This window comes from Phasianus colchicus, chromosome 1, assembly GCF_987193195.1.
Source record: "Phasianus colchicus chromosome 1, bPhaCol1.hap1.1, whole genome shotgun sequence".
Taxonomy (NCBI): Eukaryota; Metazoa; Chordata; class Aves; order Galliformes; family Phasianidae; genus Phasianus; species Phasianus colchicus.
In genome coordinates this window covers 105,723,695-105,751,240 of record NC_143436.1, presented here as the reverse complement: position 1 = coordinate 105,751,240, position 27,546 = coordinate 105,723,695, and the positions used below count along the sequence as shown (strand labels likewise).

The window sequence follows — 27,546 nt, the reverse complement described above, 5'->3', positions numbered from 1 at the left end:
AAATGGGGAGGTTGGTGGCCCTGCATGTGGCAGGGGGGTTGGAGATTCATAATCCTTGATGTTCCTTCCAACCCTGGCCACTCTGTGATTCTTAGAAAAAAAGAGAGACTCAGAAAAGCCTTATTTATGCAGATAGAATGAGCTCGGATATCTTTTGTAGTGATAGTTCACAGTGATTTTGTTTGATACGCAGAGATTTCCCCGGCTGAGTGCGTGCAAATCGTCAAGCACTCGTAATTTTACACAGAACACAGCGGCTTAATAAACGCCCCGCCCCCTCCTCCAGGTGCGCGTACATCCAGGCGTAAGGTGAAGGGGCGGGGCCAGCGAAACGGGCGGGCTCATGAAGGAGGCGGGACTTCCGCTGGCCCCGCCCCTCCCGCGCGTCGCTGCTGCTCTTCCTTCCGGAAACGCCGCTCCTCGGCCCGGAGTGCCGCCGCAGCCATGGGGGGAAAGAACAAGCAGCGGACCAAGGGCAACGTGCGGGTGGGTGAGCTCTGCGGCCTTCCCGTCCTGCCGTTCTCTGCGGGGCCGTCTTGTCCAGCGTGGGTGGGCGGCGGAGCTCCGCTTCGCGGTTCGTGGCCTCCGCCGCTGGTGGGCAGTTGAGGCCGCCCTACTCCGTCCGTTCCCTTTGTAGGGGCCGCGGGACGGCTCTTCGCTAGACTGGGGTTTGTGAAACTTGACCGAGGTGCCGGTGAGGGGTGTTTTTGGGTACCTCTGACCCAGCCCGCCGTCTTCTGAAGGGGTACCAAAGGGCGTGCCACTTGTGCTGAGGTTTCATGCACAGGAAAAGTGTCTTACTGCTGTGGGTGGTGTGTCTGTGTATCTTGTGTGTCAGAGGGGAATTAAGAAAGTATAGGGTGAACCACAGCAAGTTGTCATTGCCCCGAAACAAAGCTAGTGATCATTAGGAATTAAAAGATATTTGGTCTATATTAGACTAGGAGGGTTCTACAGATGGATCTGGGTAGACTGAACCAGTGGACTGAATGCAAGCCTTTGAGGTCCAGCAAGACTGAGTGCTGGGTCCTGCGCTTTGGCCACAATAACCTCATGCAGTGCTACAGGTTTGGGGCAGAGTGGCTGGCAGGCTGTGTGAAGGAAAAGAATGTAGGGGTATTTGTCATCAGCCTGCTGAATGTGAGCTAGCAGTGTGCTGTGGTGGCCAAGAGGGCCAACAGCATCTTGGTTTGTGTCAGAAATACTGCAGCCAGCAGTACCAGGGAGATGATCATCCCCTGTACTCGGCATTGGTGAGACTGCACCTGGAGCATTCAGTTTTGCATCCCTTACTACAGGAAAGGTGTTGAGGCCTTTGCCTAAAGTCCAAAGAAGGACAGCAAAGCTGGTAAAGGATCTGGAGCACGAGTCTTATGGAAAGTGGCTGAGAAAACAGTAATTCAGTCTGGAAACCTTATCGCTCTTTACAGCCACCTGAAGAGAGGTTGTAGCAGAGTGGGGGTCAGCCTCTTCTCTCAGGTAACAGTGATAAAATGAGAGGTAATGACATCATTTTGTTCTGGGCAGGTTGGATATTAGGAACGGTTTCAGAAAGAGTGGTGAAGTGCTGGCACAGGATGCCCAGGCAGGTGGTAGAGTCACTGTCCCTGGAGATGTTCAAGAATCGTGTGAATGTGAAGGATGTGATTAGTGGGAATAGGCTGATGGTTGGACTGGATGACCTTAGTGGTCTTTTCCAGTCTTAATGATTCTATTGTTGGATTCTATGATACAGTATTACAGATAACGTTAAAGCATCCCTCAGTTTCAGGACAGTCTCTTCAGAAGAGCATTCTTGAAATAAACATGAGGCCATAGCACGAGCAATGTGCTTACTGGGGCCAAACATAAATGCTTAACTCCAACCACTCACTGCAGTCTGATGGGACAGTGTTACATTGTCTTACGTATGTATCCTTTTGCTCCATTCTTCTAAATTGTTCTTGACCCTTTACTTTGTTGCTGGTAGGGTTCCTTGTTAGGTGACTAAATTTTCCTCCTAACCCTCTGAGCGTGTCCTGGAAGCTGTGCTCGTTGGTAGACAATAATGTGAGAAGAACTTGAAAAAACAGCAGTGAAGAAAGAGAAATAGTTTCTTAATAAATCGTTAACTTATGAAAGGAATTCTCTATTAAACTTTTTTTTTTTTTGTATATGTAAAAATAATATAAATTTCCATCAGTGTTCATGGATTATAGTCATAATAAGGAAATGGAATGTTGAATATAAAGAGGGAAAATAATTTTCTAGGTCAGATTTCAATGTTGAAATTGTTAATGTCCCTTTTTGTAAGGCTTTGTTTAAAATAAAAGGTTAATTATAAATCGCATCATTATTTTGAATGCCTGATGCATGCAAAATTAAATAAGTAATCGATGTATATAGCTGACTGATGTCTCTGTCCTTTGTTAGCCTTCTAGCAGTGGCCGGGCTGCAGAGCTCCTCGCCAAAGAACGCGGGACGGTGCCTGGGTTTATCGGCTTTGGAACATCGCAGAGTGATCTAGGTTATGTTCCTGCAGTTCAGGGAGCAGAGGAAATAGACAGCCTCGTGGATGCTGATTTTCGAATGGTCTTGCGAAAACTCTCTAAAAGGGATATCATAACAAAATTAAAAGTAAGTGTATGCTTTCTACCCAATAAAAAAATTCATATTGGAAGAGCTCTCCTGATTTTCTGAGGGTTCAGAGAAGAATTTATCAAGGTATCTGGTCCTATGTTCATACCACTATATTTATTAGAGCTGCAGTACAGAAGATAATTTGGAAGGCTGCCCATCAGGCAGTGCTGACAGAGCGTTCATAAAATTAACTCTATGGATGCTCAATTTCAAGAAATAAATTAATTTTTGAAAGAGAGTTGCAGTATCTAGTAGAAGCTGATAAACTGGAGAATGTGGCTATGTGACAGTCCTTAAATCATGCTGTTGATATCTTTTTTTAGGCTATGCAAGAGTTTGGTGCGATGTGCAAAGAAAGAGAAGCAGAAGTTGTTAAAGGTGTTCTTCCTTACTGGCCAAGAATTTATTGTAAAATCTCACTAGTAAGTACAAAACTATATAGATTAGAAATTTCCCTGAATGTTTCCCATGAAAACGCATAAGGTGGTCTTATTGATATATCTTTTTTTTTTTGTTGGAATTGTTGGCTTATTCTAGGAAAAAGAACATGAGGGAAAGTAGCATTCTTTGTTAGTGAGATGTTTCTGTATTGGCAGTGGGGTAACCTTCAACTGTTGATGCCCGGGCTCTTTCTGCTGTTTGAACCTTGTTGTTCTTTAATCATGATACCTCCATCTGGAATGGCTTCTGTTGAAAACGTGATATTGATCAAAATGAATCATTAGAATCCATTAAAATCATTCCTGATGTTTCTTTTAGAAGCCAAGAGCATAGAAAATCATGATGTAAATTGATATACAAATAAACATATATACACAGAGAAACTGCAAATAAGTGCACAACTTGTGTAGGCTTATGGTGGTTTCACTTTATAGTGTCTTCAAGACTTTCTGTTTTTCTTTTTTCCTGTCTTTCTGTTAAATGTTTGTATAAAATAGAGATGATGACTGTACTTATATCTGGGAAAGGTTATGGTTCTGGTTGTGTAATATATCAGGAATATGTTGGTGTGAAGTTAGCACTCTTCTTTATTTCGGAGTATTTGAATATTCAAATCTACATAGCTTGATTCATTGCAAAAAATGGCTGAACTGAGAAAGAGCTGCGTTTGTTTCTGTGTGTGTGTAATTTCTTTTGCTTTGAAATGCTTGGCATCAAAAGTATACTTCTTTTCACTTCAACAGGATCACGATCGCCGTGTTCGAGAAGCAACTCAGCAATCTTTTGAGCAACTGATTCTTAAAGTGAAAAAACACTTGGCACCTTACTTAAAAAGTATCATGGGATACTGGCTAATTGCACAATGTGACACTTACTCCCCTGCTGCTTCTGCTGCAAAAGAAGCTTTTGAAAAAGCTTTTCCTTCAAGCAAACAACCTGAAGCCTTAGCGTTCTGTAAAGATGAAATTCTTAATGTGAGTTGGTATTTCTTTAAGGCTTTGTGTGTATGTGTCAACTTCTATTAAAAGTTTAAAACTCTTCCTGTCCCCACCTATTCATGGTTACATTTCAGTAAGATAAATTTGTTTTTCACCTGAAGCTGTGCTCCTACTAATGTGAAGAAAAGACTGATACAAAGATACCTCTTGTTTTTTGTCATGTTGCTGCAATGGAACCATACAACCAGAAGAATTAATGAGATGAATGTTGCTGCATGCATTTCGCTGTAATGATGCTTGGTCATTGAATAATTGTTGCTGACAGCTAGAATAATGATGCAGATTAGCTGCAATAGTGGATGATTAAAGAATGCTGAACGCTATTTCAGAAAGCCCCAACGATTGGTATTGTTACCAAGGTTAATCCTATTCTGCTATTCATATGTGAAACTGAATTTAAGAAGATAAAGTTTGCATTGCTGGCCCATCATATGCCAACTTAACCATTTTGTTTTGCCTCAGTTTATCATCTTTTTTGCTGGAAACATGTCAGGACATGTAGGACTGCAGCTTAAGTATTAGAAAGTCTGGATTCAACAGCAGCCATTGTGGAGTCAGTAAAACTGTGTTCTTGCTCACTAGCATGTCTGTAATACATTTAAGAAACTCAGCTCAGGGATTCACATGTTTTACTGTAGCTGTAAGCTGTGTACTCTAAGCTGTTTCTGAATAATATGTGAATAGCATAGCCTATATAAGTATTATATTCTTGTGTACGTGCATAGATATATTATTATTATTTTTTTTGTCCCTAGGTTCTTCAAGATCACCTTCTGAAAGAGACACCTGACACACTCAGTGATCCTCAGTATGCTAACCTAAATAGGTTTAAATCTTGGTTTGTTGGGTTTTACTCTTCTTGTTGAGGTAGTGGATCTAACTCTGTTAAAGAGAGAGAATAGTTATGTGAGTCTAGATCCCAGCAACTTTCCTTGGGATTTGTGAAAGCATTTATACTTATCAGTTGCCTAATTCCTGTTGCAGATCTTTTAAAGTTGTATTTACAAATAGCTGTGGTAGATGGGATGACTTGAAACTCTAGGACTTTATAGAGTAATTTGGAAGCATTGGAGCATATGGAAAGCCTGTTGATTAATTTAGGGTTCACTTTAATTTTGTTTTCTTTTGTTTTTCTGAGAACTGTACCAGAGGAAGAAAGAGAAGCCAAATTTTTCCGGATTTTGACCTGTTCCTTGTTAGCTTTAAAAAAGTTGCTTAGCATGCTGCCAAAGAAAGAGATGCATTCACTGGAGGAAAAATTAATGTCGCTTCTGTCTCAAAACAAATTTTGGAAATATGGTAAACACAGCACACCGCAGGTAACTTTATTTTAATTATTTTGCTGAGTTTTCATTCAAGATAATGCATTGGATCTAAGCAGATACGAATTTCTTGTGTCCTTCAAGAATGAACTCTGTATTTTGTTGCATTATGTTTGAAACAGTTCTCAGATTTCTAGACCATAAATGGATAATATTGTTCTAAATTTCGCCTAACAGGAGATGTATTAGGAAGTGAAATGTAATGTTAGTAAAATGCATGTTATCAAGGACCAAATTATTTTAAAATATTAAAAGGTATTTTAATAGTATTTAAAGCTTTGCTGTTGTGCCAAAATATGGAGCCTGCCTGTTGTCTTTAGAAGTAATGTTATATAACTACGTGTAGTAACAGTGTATTGCCATTTGCCTAATGATTTTGTTCTTCTGTGGTTCGTCAGGTTCGTTCAGCTTTCTTTGAGCTGGCTTCTGCTTTCTGCCAGTACTTGCCTGAGCTGATGAAAGCTGAAGCACCAAGAGTTTGTCCTGCTGTTCTTCTCAGTATTGACGACAGTGATGCAGTAGTATGTCCTGCTCTTTGGGAAGCTGTCCTTCATGCTATTGCCACTATTGAGGTAACATAATAGACATAAGGGACAGATGTTTTACTGGAATGTCACATTTAATTTTTCACCTGGTACCAGAGTTATTTGTGTAGAATAAAGAACAGCTTATCTGGGTTTTCTTCTTAATTAATGACATGAACTTATCTATGCTTCACACTCCTTCCTGCTCCTTAGTGTGTCAGTGTAACTTTCAAATTTGTTGTATCCAGCATGGGTAGTTTTATTAGTTTAATTTAGTTGACTTGAATCTGTTGGATTAAAAATAGGTAGATAGAACTTTTTTTCTTGGTTGAAGAAAGTTACAAAAATGACCTTCAGTGCTTTTTTGCTTTCTTTGTTTTCTCTTCTAATTTAATACTTAGTTCCAAACTTTTTAAATTTTTTTTTTTGAATGAGATATCAAACTTGCTGAATTTAATAGCAGGACTAGCAGTGCTCCCCATAAACATGCATGATATATGTTAAACAGCTTTGTTGGAGATATCTTAGGTCAGAGGACAAAAATCTTTAGGTGTTAGAAGAAAAGTGCTGAGGTGTTTTGTAATCATCAGAAGGTTTCTCTCAGGAAGTTTTGAAGTTAGTGATGCTTCGAAAGTTAGGATTTTGAAATCAGTGCTTGTTCTTAATGATAAGAACAGGATTAAATAAAGAAGCAGTTTTGCTAATAATTTTTTATGAAAGATTCTTACGTGCAGCATCATTAAAGAAAAATGTTTAACTGCAGTGTTATCACAATTACTTGTAAAAATTCACAGCTAAAATAAGGATTTTTAAGAATAGGGGAAATCAATTTCAATTTTACATTAAATTGCTTCAGCTACAACTTAGCCAGATAGATAGACATTTAATCTAAGGAGTTCCTCTAAAGTAACATATTCTCTTTTAATTTATGTTAAGTATATTTCCTTCTTTAGGACTGTTGGAGTCATGTAAATGCCAGAAAAGGAGTTCTACCGAAACTGTGGACAGTACTTCGAGAAGGTGGACGAGGACTGGCTACTGTTATATACCCGAATATCTTGCCATTCATTAGCAGGGTACCTCCTGGCATCACAGAACCAAAGCTGGAATATTTCAGAACTTTTTTCAGCTCAATGATTCAAGGGTATGAACCACAAACTGCACTTGTTTGTTATCAATCTCTTATATTTGGAAACAGGACTAATATTTAAGTATTTAAACATAGGTAACTCTATCTCTTTGCTTGAGGATATTTACGTATGCATGTATCATTAATTTTGAGGGTGGGAAAAAACCACTCACTTCGCTGTAGTATCTGAAAATAACATTTTCAAATTACTTTTGCATATCTAGTGCTAAAGTCAATCCTTTGCAGCCCTTCCTGTCCTGTTGAACCTCCTGTGTGATTTTTATTACATATTCCTTGCCAAGAACATTCTTATCTTCCTTTGACAAAGTTTTGTGTTTATTCCATGCTAAGTTTTGAAAGGAAAAATGGGAAATGAATTTCAAGTTGAGTTACTTCGGAGAGATCAGGTTCTTCTTCTGCACAAATGTACACAAGAACTTCTTTACGGTGAGGGTGACGGAGCACTGGACCAGGCTGCCCAGGGAGGTTGTGGAGTCTCCTTCTCTGGAGATATTCAAGACCCGCCTGGACACCTACCTGTGCGACCTGGTGTAGGGAACCTGCTTTGGCAGGGGGTTGGACTCGATGATCTCTGGAGGTCCCTTCCAACACCTACGATTCTGTGATTCTGTGATTTTTTGCCACTGTAGAGGTCTCACTTTATTATCGAGATTATTGAGAGTTAGTGTTGTGGTTGTGAAATCTACTATGTGCAGGATGTTTAATTCTTATTATATTGATTTTCAAGGATTTGAACTGCTACCGTATTTTTTCTCTTAAAATGTCAATAACAGCTGTCAAATGTAATTTACATATTTTGTAAGCATTATATACTCAAACATATATATCTTTTTCTAAAAGACTAAAATTATTTAAACCAAACTTATTTAAACCAAAATGAGTTCTTGACTGTTGGTGAGGTGATCATTAGCAGAGTTCTTTGAGAAAGTATTATTGTGCAGTAATTTCATGTAGTCTTTAAATGGTGATTTAAGCATCAATGTTGCTCTGAATCAAACTGATTGTGGTGAAACCTTCTTTTGATGGCTTTTTGTGTATTTTTTTCATTTTTTTCCTTGTAATGATTAGTTCCTTTCTTCTTGTATTATAACATAAGCTACAGTCTTAAAATAATAAAAGCATCTCATAGAATAGTAAAATCATGGAATCGCCAAGGTTGGAAAAGATCTCCAAGACTGTCCAGTCCAACCATCCACCAACCAGCAGTATTTCCCCGCTAATCCATGTCCCTTAGTACAACAACTAAACATTTCATGAGCACCTAAACCTGTTTAGTGTGTACAGAAAACTGCAGGTGAGCTTTTGTGAACTTTTACAAGTAGCTGAAACAGTAAATTGTATTCCTGATTGGAGAAGTTTCCTCAATTTACATAGCTGATTTTTTTTCCTTTCTATTTAATATTGAAATAAGATGAAAAAGATATTTTAATGTAATTTGTACTACATGCCTAGTTTTGTTATTTTGACTCTTTGAACATGTCCTCTTGAATTCATTTCTGTCTGACAACTGAATGGGTATCTGGACAAAAGCAACATAATCAGGGTTACATTGAAGTATTACACTGTATTTCTCTGTAGCTTAGACAACAGGCTGTTCCTACTCCCACCTCCCAGTGTTACCTTTCAACAGGTTATCAAATGAGCGGGCACTAGCCAGTCCTTCAGAAAGTTCAGCAATTATAACTACTTTTATGGAATGTCTGCGCTTTGCCATACTGCAGAAAATAGATGAAGATGAACAAAGACAAATACATCAAATGCTAATATTTGACCAGGTATTTGTTAAAACTACCTACTGTTATTTCACATGCACGTAATAGTTCAAAGTTAAAACCATCAACTTCTGTCAGGATTTATTTCTCTGTTGAAAGTCTCACTAGATTTAATGCAGAAAAATAATGTTATTAAAGTTGTTCAATATTTTCCTTGCTATAAATTCAGTCTTAATAGTTCTGAGGTTTTTTGTTTTGGTTTCCAGAATGTTTTTCAAAATGATAGAATTTCCTGGTATTAGGAACAACGAAAAGCTTTTCTAGTTGGATCAATTTATTTTTATTTTTTCCTTTATAGCTAATTCCTCTAACTGATGCTGTACTTCGGGAGCCCAGGTTACAAAATGGACCATTATTTTATCAAATAGCAGAAACAATAAGCTCCTGGGAAGCGAAAGCTGAAGTCTCTAGTGATGATAATACAAATGAAGTTTTCCAGAAACTATTGTCAAATTTCTGGGACCGTCTTTTAAAAATGTGTATACTTCATGTTGATAAATTGGAGGCTGATGAGAAGACGTTGTTTTCCATATCTGATATGCTGGAGGTTCTTCAAAATCCAAAGACTGCTACGAAACCAAACAATAGAAGATCTCTAAAAGTAAAATTTTCAGATGAGGATGAGTCTGAAAGGAACACGGAGAATGGAAAGATCACGGAAGTGAGGAATAATAGTGACTCTGAAATACAAGCTGACCTACAGCATAGTTCAGTTCTAAGGAAAGAACCTTTAGAAAATTTAGTCTGCCACCTTTCTGAGCTGAGTATTGTATATGTCAATGAACAGAAGTCAGAGCAGCATTTGAAATTCCTTGCTGCCCTTCTCAACTCTTTTTCTTCAAACAGAGTTTTTCAAGTACTTTTAAAGCAGGGAAGCAATGCAAGGTGTCCTCCAGCTGAATCCCAAGAAGACATAAAAGTTCATAATGAAAATCCATCTGTACAATTTCTGTATATGAATTTAATAACTTGGCTTAAAGAAGACTGGAGGAAAGACATGCATTTTCTGGTTGATATTTTGTACAGTGTGCTTAACTGTTGCAACAGTAATGATGAAAGGAAAGTCATTCTTGATGATTTAACAAAGGTATGTCTTGAGTATTTTCTTAATAGATTTTGCTGAAGTTACTATTTTTTATGGTATGTGATTGTTTAATCTCTTTATTTTGCAGATGTAGAATGAGTTATTCTGTTCAGTTGAACAAGTTCACATAGAAGTAGATTTAGAAAAGGTTGACATTACAGTGTTGGAGTTATATTTTAATATAAATATATGTAAAAACAATTGTTTACATATATATTTACATATGTAAATAAAAGTAATATCAGAAGTTCTCTATTCTTCATGCAGTGTGCTTTTATGCTTAGTCATGGGAGGCCTTTCTTTTAATTACAGGTTTTTATTGGTCTAAATGCTAGAGAGAGACTTGGGAGGCAAAATAACTAATAAATAACTTTGTTACTGAAACTTCTGCTTATCACTTGCAGAAAATCAAATTTTACAGCTAACAGTTAGAAAGATATTAAATACTTCCAATTCAGTAAATCTTTTCTGTTAAATTTTCTGGAATCTTGTTTTTCTTCTAGATGGACCTGAAATGGATCGTTTTTCTCCAGATAATTCAAAAGGTACCTCTTTAGATTTCATTTTTTTTTTGTTGTTTTGCTTAGTTTTTAATGTTTCTCTGGTTTTATCTTTGAGATTTAGATGTATTAAACCCCTTTTTCTTACTTTTTTTTTTTCTTCCAAACTAATGGTAAAGTAATGCAGCAATACTTTCAAAGTGTTTGTTTTAACTCCATTTAGAACTAAGGTTAGTCCTAGAAATGAAATGATAATTTAAAAAGCAGAAAAAAAGAATAAAAAATAAATACAAGAAAACCCACAAAAATCCCACACGTGTGCATGCAAATCATCCATGCATCTTTGTCCCTTCAATTTTTGATCAACTTGCCCTTTGAGGCAGAGGGATTCCTAATTCATTTCTGGGCATCCCTTCAAAGCTAGAGAAAATGGAGCTGATAATTTTGGAATGATCACCAATAGTTGTGTTATCTTTGTTTATTATCATAGAGTTCATATTTGCTTCAAAAATAGGTATGTAAGCTCCTGTATTGTTTTTGAAGACTATGAAATAGTGATGGATTAGGGATCTAGACTGCATGCTGTGAAATGATTATCACCCATACATTGTGTGCACAAGAAAAAGGTAATATCTCATTATTTCTGCACAAGGATATTGAAAAATTGGTATGGAAGTGAATGCCTGGATGAAATATGGAGTGTATTACAAATTTTTTGGACAAGAACTTGCATCATTTGACTGATGATCTACTGGGTTTACGATAGTACCTTTCCTTACAGATACTATGTATTTTTTGAAGCTTTTATCACATTATTATTCACAATGCTTTTCTAATTGTGACCTGTCATCTGTTTTTAGAGAAATTCAGATGCTGTAAATAAATTTTATTTCGGCCAAAACTTTTAGTTACTTGAAAATTAGATTTTTTTTTTTTTACCCCAATTTAGGCATTCTCTGACCTCTGTAGTTGGAGAAGAGAAAAAAGTAGAGCTCTTAGAAGGTGTCTTGCTTCACCTTGAAGTAGAAGTCTGACCTAGTAGTAAATTGCTGTCTTGTCTTTAGCCAAAAAGGATACTAAGGGAATGATCACAGACATATTTACCTAGAGGCTTATTGTTTCTGACACAGTGGGATTCCTGCTTGTGTAGGTTTGATTTGTGGCTTCTGAGGACTGCATATTAATCTTATACTTCATAATAGAAGTAAATAGCTTCAAAAGATTATAAGAATTATTTTCTTTTTGTCACTCAGGCATGCTCTAGCACAACAAAACTTTTGTTAATCTCTGAGTGGCTGAAAGGAGATATGCTTGGAGAAAGACTTGTAATGCTGGCAGATGATCTGTGTCACCTGGGTTTAAAACCAATAGCAACCTCACCAGAATCATCCTCTTCAGAAAAATGGACCGTCCTGAGCTTGGTGTTGTCACAACACATTAAAAATGGTAAACATATTTCATCTTTGCAGTTTGTGAATTGTAAATACTGCACTTAAACTTGATTTTTGTTACCAGAATTCTGGAAGTTTAGGTGTAGAGGAGCATCAGAACTCCTTCCTCTCTCCAGACAGAAATTTCAACCAACTTGATTCCTTATGGTTCAGTGGTGTCCTGGGGCTGATTTTTCAGTGACTTGGCTGTTTATCAACTTGTAGAACCTGAATGTACTGCTAAGATCAAGGCATTAATTTAATGTTGGGTGCTTTGTGATGTGTTTTACTGCACATTGGATGAAGTCTAAGAGACCTTCAGGGTTTTTCTTGACTTACGGATGTAAGTCAAAGTAGAGTATATGAGTTTCAAAAAGATTTTTGATGTGTTCTCTCTTCTGAATTTCTCAAGGTAGACTGGCATGAAGTAAAAGGAAAGGCTTTTCATGGATTGGTAACCTATTAAGTGATAGAAGTTAAAAGGAAATAAGGATGAATTGTGAAAGGGTGGCAATTATTTCTGATTCATTATTCTGATTAATCAAAACTAAAATGCAGGGATTTGTAGCAGTATGTTATGACACTGAATGATTAACTGACAAAAATAAATTTGTGACTAATAAATATAAAAAGTATGTCCAGGGAGAACTTAATTGTGACTTTCTCTCTTCAGTGAACTGTTAAAATTCAGAAAGAATTGGTTTTTAGGAACTGCTTTGAGAAAAACTGAGGACCAATGAATGTCATTGTTATCGCTAGGATGTCCATATCTTGATTATGGTCTGTAGTTTTGGTCACTTCAATATTCTTGTTCACTTAAGTGTTTTTTGTTTTTTTTTTTGTTTGTTTGTTTGTTTTGTTTTTTTTTTAAAGCTACAATAAAATCAGAAAATATCCAAAGAATTTGTTAGACAAAAGTGATGGTTTCTGTTTAGAATTAAAATAATGAAAACTCTTTAGTATCCATAAGTCTGCAACTACTTTGCACTTGATTTTTGCATGCTGTATTAGTAAATAAAAAGCATGTAGGTACATATTATGTCTTTGAGATTACTTGTCAAAGCTCGTTGTTCTTTTCCTATTCCTAATAGAATCTTTGATTGGTGAAACTTATGTCAAAAGGATTATTGATAAACTTCAAGCAGCGCTGTCTAAAGCTAAGGATCTTTCAGAAGCTGGAAATACCGAACCATCTGTATCTTTTATCTGTGATGTAGCCTCAAGCTTTTTCAGTTCTGTTAAAGGGTGTTTACTGATGCCATCCTCAGAAGACTTGCTGCTTACCATCTTCCAACTGTGTGCTCAGAGGCAGGATGCTACACATTTAACAGGTGATCTGAAAAAAAGAAGTGTTTCTCACTGTGTCTGGTTTTGTACTGTTATTATTATTTTTCTTTTTTCAGCCATTTTACTTACTTCTTAGGTCTTGTGAGATGGATTATCAGCTAGAGAGGTGAAAATAATCACTCTTAATCTCAGATAAAATATTACTTGTGTATAAAAGTTAATTTAAAATTGTTCTGCAGCTAGAAATTTACATATTTTGCCCATGACAGTGATCATATTTTGCCCATGACAGTGATCATATGTAATAATGTAGAAAAAAGAATTCTCTACTTGCTCTAGCACCATTAGTCATGCGATCATTGCTCTAAGATGCAGCTTTTTTTTTTTTTAACAATAGATTTGCTTGTAAGCAAGTTAAAGCATACTTGGATATCTGGTGTAAATTCGCTCGTCCGTCATCTTCGGAGTATGCAGAATCAGAGCACCTTTTTGCATAAGTCTGCACTATGGATCAAGAATCAAATTCAGTCTTCCTCTTTGGATGTCAAAAGGTAATTGTGGTGTGCATGTCCATGTCATAGTATGTTGTTCCCTAAAACAAATGAAGATCAAACCTATATAATTCCATATTTAGTTGGCATCTGCATTATTTAGAGTTTTTTAAACCTGTCAGAGGTGGGAACTTTGGTTTAAAAGCATAATTAAAACATAGCATGTAAATAGCATTGTCTATTTTATAAAACAAGATTTTGCTTGATAGTGCCAAACTTGTTTGCAGCATTTTCTTGTTTTTCTCAGCCTTCAGGTTTTGATCTCTGCAGTTAGTGATTTATTGTCTACACTTCTGGAAGCTGACAGACAGTCTGGATGTCTTGTGGGAGCTTATGTTGAGCACATTATGCCCAACAGAACTGAATGGGAAAAATTACGTGAGTCTCTTTCTGCTGAGGTATGAAAATGATAATTGACTTTTATGTTGTAGTTAACCTTACCTGTCTCCAATTGCATGACACTTCAGGTGTGATTATACATATCAGCACGTGTCCTGTGGTTCTTTTTGGCCTCTATCCATGTAGGACAAAATCTGTATGCTTATGGCACCATCAATACTGCTGGAGACAAGCAAAATCTCTGAAATACTTTTCGGCATGAAACATTGGCAACTTACTTTGCAACTCTGAAAACTAAAACTATAAGATTATTTTTTGTGTAACGCTAATATCTGCAGGGTAACTTGATGTGCTGATTGTAATCAAAATGCTGGCATGACTAGATTGAGAGAGAGTGATAATTTTCTGTCCAACTGCTGATCTTCAGTAACCCTACTATTTTTTTTAAGCTGTATAGCTTTCTAAATGTATGTGTTTATTTCTGAGGCAATAATGCAGTCTCAAGTAACTGCTGTGGATTTATTTCTTTATTTCTTATGTACACAAGGGGATGATCCTCAGTATTATGCTCTTGGTGTAAACTTATATCTTCTGTAGTTATTTTTTAGTTGTGAATTTTTAACATTAAATAGATCATTCATCTTCTGTGTATCGTTAAGATCTCAATCATTTGTTCATAAACTTTTTATGTATGTATTACAGTGGATGCACAAACCTCTTTTGGAAGGAAGGCTGAGTATGAATTGTGAACATTTGGGATCATGTGTTAAGCTATGTGGCACAACTAAACTTCCAGGACATCTGTGTACTTCAGCCTTATTAAGTAAAATGGTGCTACTTGTACTGGAAAATGATATGGTGAAGGGAAATGAGGATGCTGAAAGAAAGAAAATTGATAATATATGTAAGTTACAGTGGTAAAATTTAAAGGAATTTGATTTTGCACTAGTTTTAATTGTCAATCGAGGTTGATTTAGAATTGAATAATGAAAGTTTGGCATATCAGAAACATATGTACATATATTTTTTGCTGTAGGTCTCCTTTATAAGTACAAGTGTGTACTTACGCTTCTTAGGGACTTTTGCTATATATACATGCTATCTCAACAGGACTTTGATTTTAGGGAAGTTTGAATTTACAGTAAATCTCAGTGTTGTTCCTTGCCAAAGCATGTATGGTGCATTGGAGTGAGTGGATAACAGTAGCTGTATCCATGCCATCAAATAAAAGCCTTTAGCATTTAGATGCAACTTTTCTGAATTCTGCTGGATGAAATTTAATTTCCTTTGGTTTATAAAAATGTAAGGTCAGAGACAGCATAGTCAAATTAACAGTTCTACCTCTTGATGTCCCACTGTGAAGAAAAGTGTAATTGTTCAGTGTAGGTTTTTGTAAGCCAATTTGAGGGGGGGAAAAAAAAAACGCAAAAAAAAACCCCAAAAAACAAAAAACCCAAGCACATGCTAGCTGTCTATTTAGTTGTGTTTCTGTTTGTTTGTGCTCTGGATTTAGATCTTGATTGCCTTGTCTGCAGAAATGTATATTAAAAAAATGTTTTGGTGAGGGTGTAAACTTGTCCTTCATTTCCTTTAAAGCTTTTTGTACATCTATGGTAGTTTATTCTTTTTTTTTCTTCTTTTGTGTTTTATGATGTAATGTCAAATAACCCAGTTTGTGTTCTGAAATATCTGAGATTGTGTATAAATGTGGTTGTCTTAATGCATTACAAATACATTAAAACAACCCAATAACTATAAAAAAAATCAGACTTCATACCTATCCATTGAATATACTCAGCAGTTGCTTTTGTTATTTAATTAGTTGCAGAACTGTTGTATTCATTACAATGGATTGAAGAATTGGAGAATCCTCCTTATCTGCTTCTGGAATATCTTCATATGTTAGAAGAAATGCACATCACATATGAAAAGTTCAGCGCACTCAGTAATACAACTAACCTTCAGCAAACAATATTTGATAGGTATGTAAGAACAAGTAAAACTTCAACCACACTGCAGCCCTTAGCTCTATCTTTATACTTTGCAGTGTGTTGAGTATTGACTGTTAAGCACTTCCGTTAAATGCTATAGTATTTCCTTATGTATATTGATTCATATTTCATCCAAACGCTTGTGTTGTGAACTGTTTATGTATAGTATATATTAACCAGGATCTATTTTCTTCTTTTGAAGATCAGAGGAACATGGAAGACTCTGGTCCTTAGTCATGGCCAAAGTGATTCATGGAGAAGACGCTGTATCCTGTGAGATGAAAAAGCTTTTTAAGACGAGCGAAGGGTATTTAAATACTGTTGCCTATCATCTCTTAAGCAAAATTGACATTGCAAAATTTTGCTGATGTTAAATGATACTGATTCTGATGATACTGATCTGAAGACTGAAAATTTGGTCATATATGCATGCGATATGTAAAAATGAAACACTCTATAGTGTGTGGGATTAGTTACATCGCAGGATATTAAGTGGCTTCCAGATCAATATGAACCAGTTATCATTTTGTTTACTAGTTAAAGCTTTGAGTTTATTTTTGATGTTCTGCTTATTTGAATAGGTTTCTGCCATTAACAGAGGGCAGATTGCATACACTTCAGTGCCTATCACCCTTTTTAATTGAGGAGGAGAAGAGAGAACTTGTTTTCCACTGTGTGGCCAAACTTATGACATGTACACCAACAGAGCTCTCCAGTACTGATGGTCAGTATGGTTTTCACCTCAGCATGCTTCATTATAATTTAAGAACATTATTTTGTAATAATGTTTGCTTTTATGTGTATTAATATCGGTTTTACAAGAAATTAGTGTGTCTGCAGTTTATGTATTTCTTCTAGACTGTTTGGCACTTTGGTTTTCTTTCTTTTTAAGGAAGTACATCTATATGTGCCTGGTACAGAATTAGAATTAACGATTAACAATATCAGTCAAAAGAATTTTGATACAGCCTTCTTGTTTGGTCTATCTGATTTGGACACGGTTGCAAACATTGGAGTTTTCAATTAATCATTTAAGCTTTATATAATATGCGGTATACTTCTCTTATTTACTGGTAGTGTTATGACTGGTTTTAGTGAGAACTCCTTTGAATTTCATAGTTTTTTGAGCAGTTCGTACGGTGAATGCCACGTCATGTGCTGAATAAGAACTGCTGTACATGCATCTCCAAAAGCTTTTGAAAAATTATTTAATGAGGTAATTGAGATGTGTTATAATTGCTTTGAATGTCATGTAGAAAGAATGATAATAAGATTGTGAAAACTTTTTTACAGAAATCTTCAGAAATGCACAAAATCCTTCTACATATTTGAATTACATGTGATCTTAACAAACAAACAACCTTCTATTCTCTCTTGGTACTTTTTTCATGATTTCATGATCACATTGTCTTATTGACTGGTCTACATTAAAAAAAATAAAATTAAGGTTTATTTCTATGTTTTCTTTTTTAACAGAACCACATTTAAATTGAAAAAAAATCTCTATGGCCATTTTAAACTGTTGGCATCTGTCCCTTGGTAGTGTTCTCGTGTTTTCAGATGAGCTCTTTCAAATGAATGTCCTTTAAGTATGGAAATCTTCAGTGTTAGTTTCATGAAACAATTGAAGAGAATGTTTCTACTGTTACAGTTTCCATAATGTTTATTCTTCAGGCTTAGTTTGTTGTGAATCTTACAGGAGTTTTTTGGTTTGGGGTTTGAGCGTTTGGATTGGTTATAGTACTTCTAATTTAATAATGGCACCTGCAGATTAAGTGTTAAAAGAAAATAGCTGCTGTCCAAACTCTGTTATGATATTAAGTATCCAATCTATGCACATTCTAATGCTTGTTTTACCTTGATAATTAATGCCTCCTGTGGGATAATATTTTTTATTGTGTTGTAGGAGCTTTTGGGTGTCTCTCCATTTTGAATTCCTGCTTGAATGACAAAAGTTTTGGTTGTGATCACCTCTTACCCGGAGTACTAAAAATCATAATATCTTGGAAAAATGATAATGAGGACAGTTTCCTCTTTAGCTGGTGGGTGCAACATTGAGATAATTTCACTGTTTCTTTTTTTTCCAGTTTCTAAAGAGTTTAAAAATAGGGAGTGGTCGTGAACTCGATCAAGACAAAGAAAATAATAATGCTGTCATCCACTATTTTAGTACTATATTTTTAAGTTTTTGTTGAACTGCATCTTGCAGTTTAAGATTGCTTTGTCTAAGTATCTAGTAAGTCATACTGAAGGGAATTATCCGAAAGTAAGCATATGTAAGAAGGTCAACCTGACAGTAATTCTGTAAGCAGAGCTGGAAAACTAGGAGCACTTTCAGGTTGTTTTCAAAGCATACAGAACTGCACAGTTTTGCAGGTATAGCTGAATATTCAGTTCAAAACTGTGATTGCTTAAGGTAGGAGAAAGACACTTAAGTTTGGTATCAAAGTTTTCTAAAATTCTGGACCTGACATTGTAATTTGGAAAGCTAAGCTTCCAGCAGAGAGTTAAAATGTGCCAATATTTGTTTGTGTAGTGAGAAAAATCCAGGCAACATCTTTTGTAAATAATTTACAATATTGGGACTACTAAGGGTTTATTTTTGAAGTAAGTTATTATTTAAAAAGAGAACTATTTTTCTTGCTCTTATTTTGTTAAAATTGCTACATTTTGCAGTTTAAAGTTTTAGGAATCTGTTAAAAAACATACAAATAACAAGTACCTCTTGACTGACTTGTTTTGAATTGGTAGTTAATGTAGGATTCTCATTTTGAAAGACAAAGTGCCTAAAGCACATAGTTTTGTTCCAGGCTACTACCCTAATGTGTCCTAAGTGGAGAAACAAAGGCAATGAAACTAATACTTTCAGTTACAACATGACAATACGTAAGCTTTAGTTGTGTTTTTATTTCAGCAATCTGAAAGAAACAAGTGCTCAGTTGCTTGGTTTCAACATAGAGATGATCCGTTACCTTCCCTTATTGCTGAGGTATTCTACAGCTCCTTTGGCTGATAATGAATGGGACTTTATCATGTGCTCCATGCTGGCTTGGTTGGAGGTAATATGAAAGAGACTATTACTAATCATTACACTGCAGTCTATAATGCAATCCTTTTAATGTTCTTGGAACATAATAAGCTAATTTAAGGATGGGGAGCAAGGAAGGAATTTCAGAATTAGACTGGGAAACAGCTACATTTTCATAGTGTTTTTTTCCTGCAATTTAGAAATGTAGGCATGGTCTTGGTACAGTTTTATGTTTGGAAAAGTGGGATGATTTCACATTGCGTTTTTGGCTCACTTGGCTCACAAGTGCAGTGGAAAAGCTACAGATGCATACATTTCTTTTTGAATCCACTTGGTGGCAGTTTTAGACTATCGTTATAAAGAAAGTCATGTAAGAGAAGTAGTCTAGAATTATAAACATTGGTGAGACTTAGAATTTCATTTCAGCATGTCTTATTAAAATACAGATTACATTCTCAAACTTTTAAAATAGTTATAATACAGTCTTTGCAATTGAGTCGTCTTTGAAATAGTACTTTGGGCTATAGGGAAGGAATGTAAAACATCTACTTTAAACCAAATATTATTATGAAATTTTCCTCTTATTTTTTTTTCTTCCTAGACAACATCAGAAAACCATTCACTCTATCATGTCCCACTTGTGCAGATTTTTGCCTGCGTCAGTTGTGACCTGGCATCTGCCCTCAGTGCTTACTTTGAACCTGCAGCTCCTAAGACTACTGAAAACCTTCCTGTGAATTTGGTCAGTGAATGGAAAGAATTCTTTTCTGAAGGAATTCACAATTTGCTGTTACCTCTGTTTGTGAAAGTCACAGGTGGGTATATGGTAGCTGGCAAGGATGCCATTGGCAGTACGTAATCAGGCTATTCTGAAGTAGAACTTGATTGGCCACATTTTTTAGTTCATAGGAATATGTTAACATAATAAAGTAATTGTTTTGCATTTAAAGTAGATTCTTTTGATTGTAGTCTGAATTGTTACTAGTTATGCTCGTTTGTCATAGTTTCCATACACTGTGCATCACAGCTTACCTGTCTCCTTTTTGTACAGGAGAAACAAAAACTGCAACTGAAGGCTCTTTTCAGAACTCCGTGTTAACATCTTTGGGTGAAGCTCTAACTTACATCTCGAAGGACCAGTTGTTAAACCATAAGCTACCAGCAAAGTTTGTTGCAGGCCAGAAAACAAATCTTCCAGATAATCTACAGACTCTGTTAAATACATTATCTCCACTGCTGCTTTTCCGGGCTAGATCTGTACAGGTTTCAGTCTACCATATGTTGTATAAGTAAGATCAACAGAAGTCTCACTCTCTTCACTTCCTTTCCACTTATTTATTGATTTTTAAAATATGCTCTAGAACAGACACTTAAATGTTTAGCAAATTGATATGCCACTATGGAGAAAAAGATGCTTAACTGGACAACTTGTGTTCTGGATTAGAACACATGATGTAAAGCCATGAATGCTAAATATAATTGTCAAAATGAACTGAATAGATACAAAGAAGTTTTACTGCAGTACATGAAAATGCAATTTTATTTTCTATGCCACAGTAAAGTATGTATTGTTGTAACTGTAAAGTTATTTATTTTTAGCACTTGTTTTAATACTCTTAAAATCCTGAAATGTAAACTCTAACATTTCAGGTTTGATTTGATAACCACAGCATCATTAAATAGTCTGACCTTCTTATTTTCACTAATTTAGATATGAAAATGACGAAAGTAAAGAAAAGTGTGTTGTGTTCTTGTGAACTTTTTTGATATCTCTAATACAAAAAGAGTAAACATAGAATTTAAAGATTGCTATGTGCCTTTGACTGTTCAAAATGTAGGGAGCAAAGCAGCTGACTGGAGCATAAGAAGCTACCATAATACTGAGGCATTAAGTTGTAAGAGCTTTGTTCTGAGATGGAGAAGTTTCCTTTAGTTTGAATTTGGGTGTTTGGGAGGTTTGGAGAACTAAGTAAGGCTTACATGCTCTTTGGCTATTGCCATTCAGGAACCAATTTGGATGACATAACTTAAAGATTTCATGATGTTATTAAAAAAGTAATTGCTTGATTTTACTCATTGTCAATAGTATTGGCATTGATACTTAGAAAGCTATGTATTGGATACATTAAAAATAACTAAAAATTAAATCTAATTTCTTTTCCGTTTTTCTATAGGTTAATGCCTGAGTTGCCTAAATTTGATGATGAAGATCTCAAGTCTTATGGTGATGAAGAGGAGGAATTAGCATTGTATGTATTTTTTCCTCATGTTTCTTTCTTTTTTAATAGTTTTCCCTGTTGTTATTTGTTAAAGAGTTGAGAATTACAGCACAATAGTCGTCTTTCAGAAGCTATTAAAGTGAAAAAATGACATGCTTATGACAATAAGAGGTATGAATATTGAAAATCTAAACTATGTTTGATTACATCTGTATTTTCACTAAAACTGGAAACAATATTTGTAATTGTTTTCTGGATCCAGTTACTAAAATAACTAGATATTTATGTTCTATTGTAAAATCTTGAGATGTTTAAACTGCATTGCTGTATTGAGAATATTTCTAGCTGCACCAGTAGCTTCAGCTTCCTCAATTATTCCTTTTATTCACATAGCAAATTAAGGATGTCCAAGATTGGCGATGTTTTATATAGATTGAATCTGAAGAAGTCAAAAATTAGTATAGGGGATAGGATAATCGTTTTTATTTATTTACCACAATTCAATGATTAACAGAGCTGTGAAAGGTGTTATAATTCACTGCCAAAACCCTACCCATCACATTAGTTGCTCAATTGTTGGTGTGAATTGACTGAAGAAAAAATGTAAGTTTTCCATGGCGGAGTTTAAATCAGCTCAGCCATAGCCCAAATTCATCTTTTCAGAATGTGGAAAGAATTCAGTTTATATCCTTCAGCTGAGAAGGAGAGAGACAAACTATTATTTACAGGAGAAAGAACTATTAAGATGTATCAGTGGTGTGGGAATCTGAAAGTAAGTTTTTCTCTAGTAAAAGACCCCTTGTGTGTTCTACATACATTGCTTTATTTAAAGGATGCTTGGAAGGTTGTGAATATAAATTCAGATAATGCTTTGCTAAAGTTTTCAGTTTACTATGCCAGATAACATTTTTCCATAGATCACCTCCAGCAGCTCTTATGTCTGTCCTTGCCACGCAAGAGCTCTTGCTAGAAAACATCTTAGAATGCATTCCAGTTGGGGAGTTTGCAGTTATTCAGCCCCTGAGCGATGAGTTCTGCCTTGTTCTAGGATATCTTCTCACTTGGAAGTTGACGTTAACTTTCTTCAAAGCGGCTTCTTCTCAGGTATATGCTCAGTTTCTTTCTTCTTTTTTTTTTTTTTTTTTAAATAGCATGTTTACTTGATTTGGGTATTGAGATTTTATTTGGCCTCTTTCTTTTAATTGTATATTGTCCTACTTCCTTTGGATTTACTGGGACTCTGTTCCAAAAGTATCAATAGATGTCTGTTGAGGATGGCAATATTAGAGTAATAAATTTTAAAATTCATTAATATGGGTTTTTTTTAGCTGATTTTAAACAAGCTTGTGACATTTTATGATCTTCAAGTCATTCAAAAGGTTACTAAGAACTAAATCACTCTTTTAAACACTCATTCTGAATCTCAGAATAACTTTTCCTCCATGTAGAAACTTATTTGTATTATTTGCAGAGTAAGCTTTTTATTCTCAACCTTGTTTGTGTTGTTTTTCTTATTTTTGTTGTTGTTTGTTCCTTTGTTCAAACATCATCAGCTGCGAGTTCTCTATTCACAATACCTTAGAAGAACTAAAAGCTTGAACAAACTGCTTTATCACTTGTTCAGGCTTATGCCTGAAAACCCTGTCTTTTCTGGGCTGACTTCAGAAGTTCCAAATAAGGATACAAAAACATTCTTTACTGAAGAGCTTCATTTAGATGTCAAAGGTTAGTAAAAATTATATTTGTGTGTTTGAGAGAGTTTTGATACCTTTCAGGCTTAAAAAAAAAAAAAAAAAAAATTACCTGTAAAATAGATGTACATGTGTACATAAACACAAGTATATATTTATTTTTTTTTCAATAATTCCCCATTTGAAGCTCAAAGGAAGTTGAAATATTTAACAGGAAAAGAATTGAAACAAAACCAGATGCATTTTTTTTTTATCTATGGACACAAATATTCCAAAATAGGAAAATACGTGATATGGGATGTCTTCATTGTTTCTATTTTTTTATGCTAAATTGATTTTTTTTCTCTATTTGAATATGTAAAAACAAGAATGGATTTTAATATAAATTTTAAAATATTTAAAATTTTTGAAACATTAAATTGTCAGTCTTGCTTTTACCACTGTGTTCAGAAGAATCTTGGTTGATCAGTTATGGTAAGTTACCACTTCTTCTAACTGAGAAACATGGAAGAGCTAAATGGTTTTGCAAGTTGCTTCATTAAAAATGTTTTTTTCAATGTACCTGTATAGATGTTGATACATCTATTGATGTACCTACAAAGATACTGAGATATCATTTCTTAGTCTTGTGCTTGAACATCACTGTATGTTGCAAAGCCATTTATCTGGATGACAGAAAAGCAGAAATTGGGTCGTTTGGGGAATTAGCAGCATGTTTTTCGAGAGAAAGATTTTCCTCATCACAGAATCACAGCATGACTTGGGTTGGAAGGGACTTCAAGTATCATCAAGTCCCAGTCCCCCTGCCACAGGCAGGTTGTCAGACTCTAGATCAAGTACTGGATCATCTTTTTGTAACTCCTGTAGAGCACTGCAAACTTCCAGTGTACTTCAAATATCACTCCAAAGTAAGCAGTTTGTAATTTCCAGAATGTAAAATTAGTCTTGATTTTTGGATTTTGGGTATTCTACCTACTGTTTATCCTCTAAAATCAGAAGATGCTTTTCTAGCCATTAAGCGTTACTCCAAGAAACAAAGAAACAAGACTCGTGGAGAAAGGTTTATTCAAACAAGCAGTTATAATAAGAAATAGAGAAGTAAACAGAATTTCAGTTTCCACACTTATATTGATATTGGGTGTTTTGCTTTTTCTTGTTTGTTTGTTTTGTACATGGTGTAGAAGAACCGACATTTGTGAATAATATGTTAGAGTATTTTAATGTCCTTTCTTTTCTCCCACAGGGACGGGAGCCCTGTCATCCCAGATCCCGCATTTGGCTTGTTCTGTGTATCATATAACACTGAAAGACTTGCCAGCCATGGTTAGGCTTTGGTGGAATAGCTGTGAGAAACGTGTCTTCAATGTTGTGGATAAATTTACAAGCAAGTATGTCAGCAGTGTGCTTTCTTCACAGGAAATATCTTCTGTTCAGACCAGCACACAGCTATTTAATGGCATGACGGTTAGTAAGACCTCTTGTTCCTTTTTTTATTTAGCTTTTTGTAGAATGTGAAAGAAACACTGTTTCTTAACTATTACAGTAGTTTACATGATTGCATTTTAATATTCTACATGGCTGATGAGAACATAATTTAGCTTGCTATTGATATACTAAGTGTCTGTTTACAAATATTCTGTTTTGAATTAATTCAAAAAGAATGGGTTTTATGAATGTTGGAAAAGTCAAAGAGGTAAATGGAAGATTTTTCTGTTAGTATACTACTTTTTGGTTCAAAAAATATAATTAGCCATTACATTGAAAAATGGCTGTTAATTTCTTAGATTGCTATGATATGAGTGGATTTTTTCTCTTTTGAGAAAAATGTTTTCCTAGTCTTATAAAATTATTTAATGTTTGTAGTACTTACAGGTCTCATATTTTAAAGAGGCTAGAGAAGGGTGTGTGTCTCTGATTTTAGAGATTTTTAATATTTGCATTTTTTTCATAGGTAAAAGCTCGGTCTGCTGCACGGGAAGTCATTGCTACCTATTCAGTTGATGATATATTTATTGAACTAATAATACAGCTTCCAACAAATTACCCACTGGGGTCTATAACAGTTGAGAGTGGAAAGAGAGTTGGTGTGGCTGTTCAGCAATGGCGCAACTGGATGCTGCAGTTAAGCACGTATCTTACACATCAGGTAAGTTTAGAGAGAGCCTCTAGTTTGGAAAACATACAACAATGTTCCTAGTAATATACTATTTAGATTTATATAATGCATCTCTTCAGCTCACAAACTTCTTTATAGAATTGGTTACTCTTATCATCTGCTTTTCTCCAGATGTTAAAACAAAGTGGGAGGTAAAATTATCTGCATAGTTAGTCCTGAAAAATCCATAGCCAAAACTGAGAATCATAAGATCTCATAAGGCATGGGTACTACGTACATATAGTTCATATGTTGGTTTTGTAAATTACTTAACTACACGTTGCCAATAACTTGATTTTAGAGTCTTCAGGTTTCATTTTCTTTATGTACTTAAGTATAACAGTAAGAATATTCTGAAGGAATTCTGTAATAGTAATAACTTTTTCTTCTGTTAGAATGGAAGTATTATGGAAGGCCTATCTCTGTGGAAAAATAATGTGGATAAACGTTTTGAGGGCATCGAAGATTGCATGATCTGTTTTTCAGTCATTCATGGTTCCAACTATTCTCTGCCCAAAAAAGCTTGCAGAACATGCAAGAAAAAGTTTCATTCAGCTTGCTTGGTAAGTACCTACACTAAATCCTTCTAAATAGGTAAAGTATCCTTTAATAGTTTGAGGAAGGTACTTCAACTGCAGTGCCATCAATTCTCCATTGTGTTGCTGGAATATCTGGGATTATGTGAATTCAAAATAATTTGCATGAATTCTATGCTAAGATGCACTGAGAGAGGAATTCTACTCTGAAGAGTTTTTGTGTTTCCTAAAATCTAAGCCATTATATCTGGCTTTGGTGTAGCAAGAGCATCTTGATGTTAGCAGCTTGGATAAGGAAGGAGAAAAAATTAATTTACACAGCATGCTCCTCATCTGACCTGCTAATCTGGATAATTAACTATATCCAAGATGTCACAGGCATTTTCGTATGGTTACTGAGTATGATGGAGCATATTGACACTTGTATTGCCATACAAGAGAGGAGTTCCTGCTGCTTTGAAAACATGACTTTTGGCTAAAATTAGAATAGACAGGAATTACTTTGTGCGTGTGTTTGGTTTTTGTTTTTAGAATAAAACTTCTGCACGTGCAGTGTATGCGTATACACATACATTCAAATACTTAGGCTTGTATATATGTAAGGGAAAAGGGCTTTTTAACTGTTTTTTATGTTAAGTAAAATGAATGTTTTGATAATTTTCTTCATTCACTAGTAATGCTTATTACCAGTGACAAAACAATGCTCTTGATACTTTGCTTACATTCATCTACTAAGCTGTCATATTTTTTTTTTCAGTACAAATGGTTCACATCCAGCAACAAATCCACCTGTCCACTTTGTCGAGAGACTTTTTTCTGAAATAAAACGGTCTGTCTTCTTTCTGTGAGCTAAGTAGTACATGAAGAAGAGGCAATAAACTGTGTGTTGAAAGAAGCAAACTACTCGGAAATAATTTCTATTACTTAAAGTTCTTGACTGTTGGGATATGACACATATTTACCTCTGGACTGTTTTTTTGTAAGAGATTGAAGAGTCTTTGATATAAAAAAAAAATATATAAGAATAATTTATTTTGATTTGTATATTTTTAAGGTATTAAGATATGTTAAAAATTCCTAAGTGATGTAGAGTTATGTCTGAAAATTGGTGTTTAAGCCACAGCATAGTTGATTAAAACCTCTTATTTTCACTGTCATGGTGGCATGCACTTAAGGCCAGATCATGCCTATTAATATAACAGGTGAATTTAACGTTGGTGGCGTAAAGACTTGATTTTTTGATTATAGTGTATGTGGGTTCACAGTAGTTCCTCTTATGGGGGAGGTAAAAAATAAATAAATGAATAAAAATGCTGCAGTTAAACATTGAGGCATGGACTTAGGGCGATAACTTTCTGTTAAAGTGTAAAATTTAAACACAGCATGCTCTAAATTAACATTTATAAATTGAGCTTTCACCTTTTGTCTTATTTTCTGAAAAAAAAACTAAGCCAACCAGCACTCAAAAACCATGAAAACCCTGAAGTTTAAGGTAGCACAGAGGGCACTGTCATTCCTGCATGACAGTGAGGAAACACTGCCCATTTAATGCAGATTGGCTTTTAAGAAGACATGCACACCAATCAATTCTTCTATTGTCATTATTTCAGTTAATGTCTTTGTTAGCTGAGGCATAAACTATGACTGAATTTACCATGTAATTCCAGTGTCCAATAATAATAAGGGCTCTAAATGAACATGATAGATGTATCAGAATCTAACATCATCTTCATTCCACTAGTCCTTTTCCATGTTGTTGTTTTTTTAATAGCAGTAGCATACTAATATACTCCAACTTGGATGGTGTTGTTCCATGGCAGATTCCTTGGAAAACTCAATAAAAGAAAAGGAATGAATGAATGCTGTTAGTCTGTGTAGTTTCTGGATTGCTTTCTCTTCCTCCTTGTGT

General features: G+C 35.2%; 1 protein-coding gene across 2 annotated transcripts; it reads left to right on the top strand.

Annotated features, from left to right (window-relative positions):
- The first annotated feature begins 196 nt into the window (after positions 1-196).
- Positions 197-27,315, top strand: LTN1 (listerin E3 ubiquitin protein ligase 1). 2 transcript variants are annotated; one of them, XM_090121529.1, is made up of 30 exons: positions 197-490; positions 2,413-2,616; positions 2,943-3,041; positions 3,804-4,034; positions 4,814-4,866; positions 5,197-5,377; positions 5,779-5,952; positions 6,858-7,048; positions 8,685-8,829; positions 9,125-9,913; positions 10,414-10,455; positions 11,664-11,856; positions 12,932-13,171; positions 13,525-13,678; positions 13,926-14,076; positions 14,720-14,921; positions 15,840-15,999; positions 16,211-16,315; positions 16,590-16,732; positions 17,915-18,050; positions 18,923-19,067; positions 19,638-19,851; positions 20,088-20,325; positions 21,211-21,285; positions 22,173-22,359; positions 22,809-22,980; positions 24,190-24,410; positions 24,898-25,092; positions 25,497-25,664; positions 26,395-27,315. In XM_090121529.1, exons 1-30 carry the CDS (start codon positions 344-346, stop codon positions 26,455-26,457), a joined length of 5,418 nt encoding a protein of 1,805 aa, XP_089977655.1. In that variant the 5' UTR covers positions 197-343; the 3' UTR covers positions 26,458-27,315. The 2 variants fall into 2 exon arrangements, with proteins under 2 accessions (XP_089977655.1, XP_089977662.1); XM_090121536.1 differs by having other exon boundaries at positions 360-486.
- Positions 27,316-27,546: the final 231 nt, after the last annotated feature.